The sequence below is a fragment of the Nilaparvata lugens genome, chromosome 5 (assembly GCF_014356525.2).
Source record: "Nilaparvata lugens isolate BPH chromosome 5, ASM1435652v1, whole genome shotgun sequence".
Classification (NCBI taxonomy): Eukaryota; Metazoa; Arthropoda; class Insecta; order Hemiptera; family Delphacidae; genus Nilaparvata; species Nilaparvata lugens.
In genome coordinates, this window is record NC_052508.1 from 69,096,152 (window position 1) to 69,104,062 (window position 7,911).

Consider the following 7,911-nt stretch of genomic DNA (forward strand, 5'->3'; position numbering starts at 1 on the left):
AAATTTAGATTTTTTGGATAATTGTTTCCAATTCTGTGAGATTTAGTTATTCATGATATCTTTTTTTGATTGAAGAATTGTTAGTTTTTTAAGTGTAAATTGTTATTTTAATAAGTGAATATCGGGGTACCGAGCTTCGCTCGTTATTTTTATTTATTGATAAACAGAACACAATTCTCTAAAATGATCGTGTTTATATTTTACAGCTGGCTATAGGTCAGCTCATGAATTTCGGGGATGCGATATTCAGATTTTCCACAGAATAACTCGCTCACTCACTTTTTTACTATCCACAGACGACGAAAGTCTCAGCTGTTTTTCCAAGGATGAATTATCATTGGATGTGAGTTTTCCTAGGTATGAGACCTAGTGCAATCGAATTTTTATATCATAAACCTACTATATGATTTTTTAATTTTTCTTATGTTCACCATGTTCGCTTCAACAGTCAAGGATGAATTATCATTGAAATGCCGTTCAGCGAGTTTTCCCAAGGATGAGACCTAGTGCAATCGAAGTTTTATATCATAAACGTACTATGTTCCAAATTTCGTGGAAATCTTTAGAGCAGTTTTCGAGATCCGTTGGACATAAATGACCATAAATATAAATAACCAAATATAAAAATGAATATAAATAACCAAATATAATAATATATACAGAAATTGCTCGTTTAATATAATAGGATAGTAGCCTTAATATCCCTACCTACAATTTAATTTGGACTGTGGTAAAAATTTGAGAAGGGACAGTTTTGGGCATACGCCTGTTGTGCCTTCTCATATAAGTGTAATGATTGTACATCACTGAATAAATAGATAAATAAAGGATGAATAGATTTTGAAAATGAGATTTCAGATGAAAATCAATTGAGTTGCATGGATTAACATCATGATAAGGAGACTGAAATCTGGCATGGTGGCCCTACGTGGTGAGGTTTCATGTGAACTGTCGGTCCCGGCTGCCTAAATGGCAGTCGTTTGGTCATGTCAGATGCCCTGAATTTGATCAGTTGTGACCTGAAAACTCTGAAACCAGACCTGAGCCAGCCAGGTCACTCGATATTATTACTATTACTATATGAAAATGTATTCGAATTTATGTCTATAGTAAGGTCCACGTTATAATGGCAGTGGAGAGAGAAAGGAGGAAAACGTTTCCGATCCTCTGTCTAGCCAATGCCTTCTATAGACGGTAGCTGATACAGGTTTATTGATGTAATATTAACGGTTCATTCTTATTTAAAATAATCAATTATATTTTATTAAGCAAGAAATTATATTTTTCAATAATTTCATAATGAATTTTCATAATCAAGATAAAATATTTTGTTAATTAGTTATTGATTCTACATTGTTGAAAGACGATTTGGCAACAGAGCAAAGCGAGAAAGAGATAGCGCTATCCGCTCTGTTGAATGATAGACAAGGATAGCAATACCATTGCTAATCAAACACTGCCATTATAATGTGGACCTCAGTATAGTAAGTTCATCCTAAATGAATAAATTTGTGTTGTGAATTGTGAATAAATTTCAATTTCAATTTCAAAAATGCAAAATGGACGGTCTTTGTGTAGGTGGAAAAAAATCTTACAGTCAATATTCAGTTGTATCTCTGAATAGTCCTTCCATCATCCACGTCCAAGCATAGAATGACTGTAATATTTCATTCATTTGTATTCATTCATATTATTATACTAGCCGTCAGGCTCGCTTCGCTCGCCATATCCGTCTAGCCAGGGGGCTCCGCCCCCTGGACCCCCGACTGGATCGTCCAAGAATGAGGTCAGCAGGCTCACTCCGCTCGCCTGCATTTTTCATTTGAGCATTTTTATCATATGTTAGGACGATCCAGTTGGGGGTCCAGACTGAACGTCTGGCTAAACGGATATGGCGAGCGAAGCGAGCCTGACGGCTAGTAATATAATATTCCCAGGATTGAAGTAGCAGTGCCCAATCAATTTTTCCGCGATAAATGTCAATCTTCAACTTGGTGCCAACCTAACAAAGTCAACTCAACTTAATGCCAACCTGACAAAATTATTAATTTAGTTACCAGTTAACAACTGTTCGAAGTGGTACTCGTCTCTCTCTAGATTATAGTTCTATATTAACATATGGTATGGACATTTTTCAATATTATAATTAAAAGAATAAGAAGGATATACATGCTAAAATACGAACTTTAAACCCTTAAAAACCACCCTCAGAGTTAAAATATTGCCAAAAGATTTCTTAGTGCGCCTCTAAAGGGCCAACTGAACATACCCACCAAATTTGAACGTTTTTGGTCCGGTAGATTTTTAGTTCTGCGAGTGAGTGAGTGAGTCAGTCAGTCAGTTAGTGAGTGAGTGCCATTTCGCTTTTATAGAAGAAGATACATGTCCCATATGACCTGGTGACACATTCCATTTATTTAAAATACAAATGACACTGATGTAGTAACATTGGTAGATAAAATAATAAGGTAGTCCCTTTTCTTCCAAATTTGGGCGATGAAGTTTCGTCCAAAGATATAAGGTTCAAATGTGAATGAGGAAATTCAATTTTATGAAATTGTTGAATGTGGAAAACAAGAGTTGCCTGCTTTTCTTCAGCGAGAAAGGGAAATTTGAATGAGCCTCTATATTGAAATGTAGGAATGATACTGCAGAGGTCACTGCAACACTGACATGCTGCACGCAATGTGCCCCATTATGAATAATGGCACGAACTCCTCATCACTATTCTCAATTTGCACCATGACATTTCAACAATGTTGACGGCATCTCACTAATGATTACACTTATTATTCATACAAGATTCAGAGATCGGATTAACAGTGTGGAGCGAAATTCCCTATTTAGGTACTGTACAACACGGACAACAAAAATGAATCCACTGCAAAAAATGTTTACGTGATTATTTCATTCATCAAAATTATTATAAATGACTATTCTTATTCATTTGTCACAGGCTTTGCCCATATGAGGAACCTTCTTCAAGTTTTGTATATGTATATTGTATATTGTTGAAATCCATGTATAATATACATTAAACTGTATTATGAAAGCAGGCTACTATAAATTACTTCATAAAATTTCTAGCCGTCAGGCTCGCTTCGCTCGCCGTATCCGTCTAGCCAGGGGGCTCCGCCCCCTGGACCCGACTGGATCGTCCAAAAATGAGATCAGCGGGCTCGATTCGCTCGCCTGCATGTTGACCTCAGCGGAACCTCTGTACCGAATTCTGGACCCCCGACTGGATTATCCAAAAATGAGATCAGCGGGCTCGCTTCGCTCGCCTGCATGTAGACATCAGCGGAACCTCTGTACCGAATTTGAAAGTATTACTGTATGTCAATTTGATCTCGAAAAACATCTGTTACTATATCGGCGTATCTTTGGCGAACAAAATTCTTCCACCTCAGCTAAGCCTGTGTACTGAATTTGTTTAATAGATTACCATTAATTATTGAAAAAGGTGAGGAAACGCAGAAAAGCTGAGAAAACGCTAATTTTGGGCGTATCTTTGGCATTATTTCAAATTCCTTCTAAAACAACATTATTGCACCCCAGCTGAGCTTCTGTAGTGAATTTGAACATTTTCTGTTCATTTGTTCTCGATAAAGCTGAGAAAGCGCAAAAAACGCTGGAAAACGCAGATTTTGGGCGTACCTTTGGCGTTATTTCAAATTACTCCTAACACAACATTATTGCACCCCAGCTGAGCTTCTGTAGTAAATTTGAACATTTTCTGTTTATTTGTTCTCGCTGAAGCTGAGAAAACGCAGATTTTGGGCGTATCTTTGTAAATTTTTCCAAATCCGTTCTTATTGCGCCTCCAAAGGGCCAACTGAACACATCTACCAAATTTGAAATGCTATGTCATATTTTTATCATATGTTAGGACGATCCAGTCGGGGGTCCAGACTAAACGTCTGGCTAAACGGATATGGCGAGCGTAGCGAGCCTGACGGCTAGTCATATAATTTTCCCAGGAATAGCTCTGATTGAAGTAGCAGTACCCAATCAATTTTTCCGCGATAAATCAGGACCTCCTAAATAGGTATTTAGGAGGTACTGGATAAATTGGTATTTAGGAGGTCCTGGATAAATGCATTTCAATCTTCAACTTGGTGCCAACCTAACAAAGTCAACTCAACTTAATGCCAACCTGACAGAATTTTTAATTTAGTTACCACAACAACTGTTTCGAAGAGGCACTCTCTCTAGATTATAGTTCTATATTAACATAATATGGTATGGACATTTCAATTATAATATTAAGATATTGGAATAAGAAGAATATACATGCTAAAAGACGAACTTTAAACTCTTAAAAACTACCCTTAGAGTTAAAATATCGCGAAGAGATTTCTTAGTGCGCCTCTAAAGGGCCAACTGAACATACCTACCAAATTTGAACGTTTTTGGTCCGGTAGATTTTTAGTTCTGCGAGTGAGTGAGTCAGTCAGTCAGTCAGTCAGTGAGTGCCATTTCGCTTTTATATATATAGATTATGAATACAAAGTAGGGTATAAATTATGTATGACGCATCATCACGTCTGAACTACTGGACTGATTAACTTGTAATTTCGCATATCGATTTTTAATCAACCGAGGTTAGTTATAGGCCTATTTTCGATTCTTCAAGATTTCATTACGTCAAGTTTTCAATCTGTCAGGGTTTAAAATAGACCATAAAATAGAGCACGTGTTTCCTGCTAGTATGTTATATAGAAGAAAGCATTACTTATTCATTTACAGAAACGTATAATCAAATAAATGATTGGGAGAGAATCAACAGGTTTACCACAAAACTGTTTTCCTCAATCCATAATATTATTATTATTATAGACGCTAGAAATATTAATACTAAAAAAGAATGCACAATGTACTATTAAATCGACTACCAACTGATTGTTTCATTGATTCCAAACTATTGAGAATGAGTTTGGTATAAAAGTATATTGTATAGTAGAAAGCACTTCTTATTCATTCACAAAAACGTAGAATCAATGGGATTCAATGAGATTGAATCAACAGGTTTACCACAAAACTTCATCTCTCAAACTCAATCCATAATAATTATTACCTATTATTGTAGGTAATCATTACGTACACATTTAATAGTATTATAACATAGTAAATAGTATCAGAGAAAACATAGTATCATACATAGTATCAGAGAAAACTTATACAATGATAAGAGAGTTTTATTCTATGATAGACAAAGAGCATAGCATATACGTTCAACAGTACAGTGCATACATAATGTACTGTAGAAATAAAAAAAATCTGGTGTGGCGCACTCACACAACTTTCCTTGCAGTTATGCAAATTTCGGCAAAAACCGCTTTGAGTGTCTCCGGCGTAAGAGTCGAGTTTTCGAAAATATAATTAAAAAATCTGGTGTGGCGCACTCACACAACTTTCCTTGCCGTTATTTATCACCTGACGCTAGTGTACACGCGCATCTCAAGTCTACTATTCAAAGATCTGCCAGCTGGTGACAGGACAATAACGCTGGAGACACACGAAGTCTGCTATCTCTTCATAGTGAATGATTTAATAGAATCAACAGTTGCCAACCGTTTGCATTATTGAATAAACACATTTTCTCGAATTTCGAGCTTATTCCCAATTTTACGTGAAAATTTCACTAAACATTGATTGTAGAGATTTTTATGCTCAATCTTTTCCATTCGAAATTTTTTGTTTAAATTGTACCTATCTCGAGCCTGATAATTGAGAATCTAAAATCAAACTTTGCATAGATGGGGCGGAGCTCCTGAAATTTTTACAGATATGGGACTTGTTGCAGTTGATAGAGCTTATCGATGACTATTCTAGGTATAACTTTAATCGAAATCGTTGGAGCTGTTTTCAAGAAAATCGCGAAAACCCTGTTTTTGACAAAATTTTCGCCATTTTAGCCGCCATCTTGAATCGCATTTGATCGAAATTGTTTGTATCGTATCCTTATAGTGTAAGGACCTTAAGTTCCAAATTTCAAGTCATTCCGTTAATTGGGAGATGAGATATCGTGTACACAGACTCACATACACTCATACACACACACATACAGACCAATACCCAAAAACCACTTTTTTGGACTCAGGGGACCTTGAAACGTATAGAAATTTAGAAATTGGGGTACCTTAATTTTTTTCGGAAAGCAATACTTTCCTTGCCTATGGTAATAGGGCAAGGAAAGTAAAATTGATCACCTGAAAAGGTCAATAGACAATTATTCTGCTATCTCTTCCAGTGAATGATTCAATAGAATCAACAGTTACCTCTCTCATTAAGTTTGCATTTGAAGAATCACATTTTCTCGAATTTCGAGCGTATTTTTTTTAACTTCAAGTGAAAATGTTACTGGACATTAATTTGTGGAGATTTTCATGCTCAATCTTTTCCATTTGAAATTTTCCGTTTAAATTGTTTCTGAAGCCTGATAATTGGGAATCTAAAATCAAAACTCGCATAGATGAGGCGGAGCTCCTGAAATTTTTACAGGTATGGGACTTGTGGCAGTTGATGGAGCTCATCAAATACTATTTTAGGTATGATTTTGATCAAATCAATTGCATTTGATCGAAATTGTTTGTGTCGGATCCTTATAGTGTTAGGACCTCAAGTTTCAAATTTCAAGTCATTCCGTTGATTGGGAGATGAGAAATCTTGTACACAGACATACATACACTCATACACACACACACACATACAGACCAATATCCAAAAACCACATTTTTGAACTCAAAGGATCTTGAAACGTATAGAAACTAAGAAGTTGGGGTATCTTAATATTTTTTAGAAAGAAATACTTTCCTTACATTTGGTAATAATAGGTCAATAAAATTGAAAAGATAATGTACTATGTTATAGTTCATTAGAATGCACAATCTACTATTTAATCAACTACCTACTGATAGTACGTTTTATTGCAGAATTATTCCAATATATTGAGAGAAATTTCAATTTGATTTAGTGTCTCACCTTGTTGAGAATGTTGTCCATGACTGATCCGTCGATGAACCCCAGTCGATGCCACTCGTCCCTGGGTATCCGCGACTCAGCCAGTCGACACTGTTGCTCGCCCTCAGAGCTCGAAGTCAGAGACTCGCCGCCATCACAGTTCGGAATGGAAAAGTCGAACGGATCCGCTGGCGATTTTGATCTCTGCCGCCGCTTCCGACGCGGATCCTGCGGCCGGTGAGTGGCTGGCACGATCGGCAGTGGAATGTGCGACGACCTCGGCCTCCTCTCCTGTCCGCCTCCACAATCCTGCGAGAACTTCTCATCACTTTTCGGTGGCTGTTTTGGTGAGCTGTCACCTCCTGTACTCTCATCTGTGCTCTCTAGGATTCTCCCATCATTACTTCCCTTATTTCCACCTCCTTGGTCACCAGAGCTGTCACTCTGAGCCACCTCTATGGTGATATCACTGTCAGGAGTCCTCAGCTTTATCACTTCGCCCCCAAACCTGACTCTCCTTTGAACCTTCTTACCTTCCAGCTCCGCCTCCTCATCCTCCAAAACCTTCATAACAAAATCATTTATAAACCTATCAGAATCCTTACTCGTCACTCCCCTTCTTCCTTACCAGTCTTCTCCTTCCCCACAACCGAACTCCCACTATTTTCCTCTGCAATCCTCTTCCTCCTCTCTATCTCTTTCTCCTCCAAGATAGTCATTGTGATCGCTGTATCCTCATCAAACTTTATCTCCGTTTCCATCACTACTTTACCCGCTGCATCAAAACTTCCCGTACATTCCCCAAAATACCTCTCAATATCAGATTGTTTGTTCTGAGAACCAGACGAGCTAGTTTTCTTGACTGCTACATCGTTATCATCATCATGTTCTTGCTCATTGAAATTCAATTCACTCTTCACATCCTCTTCATAATCCTCATCCTCCTCT

General features: G+C 37.3%; 1 protein-coding gene across 4 annotated transcripts in view; it reads right to left on the reverse strand.

The window, feature by feature from the left end:
• LOC111060470 overlaps nucleotides 1-7,562 on the reverse strand; it is a 131,790-nt gene extending 124,228 nt beyond the window's left edge. For all 4 annotated transcript variants that reach the window (XM_039429166.1, XM_039429165.1, XM_039429167.1 and 1 more), the window contains exon 1: nucleotides 6,985-7,562. In XM_039429166.1, coding sequence (XP_039285100.1) covers nucleotides 6,985-7,533 — 549 coding nt within the window. In that variant the 5' untranslated portion in view covers nucleotides 7,534-7,562. The remainder of the gene's footprint in view (nucleotides 1-6,984) is intronic.
• Nucleotides 7,563-7,911: the final 349 nt, after the last annotated feature.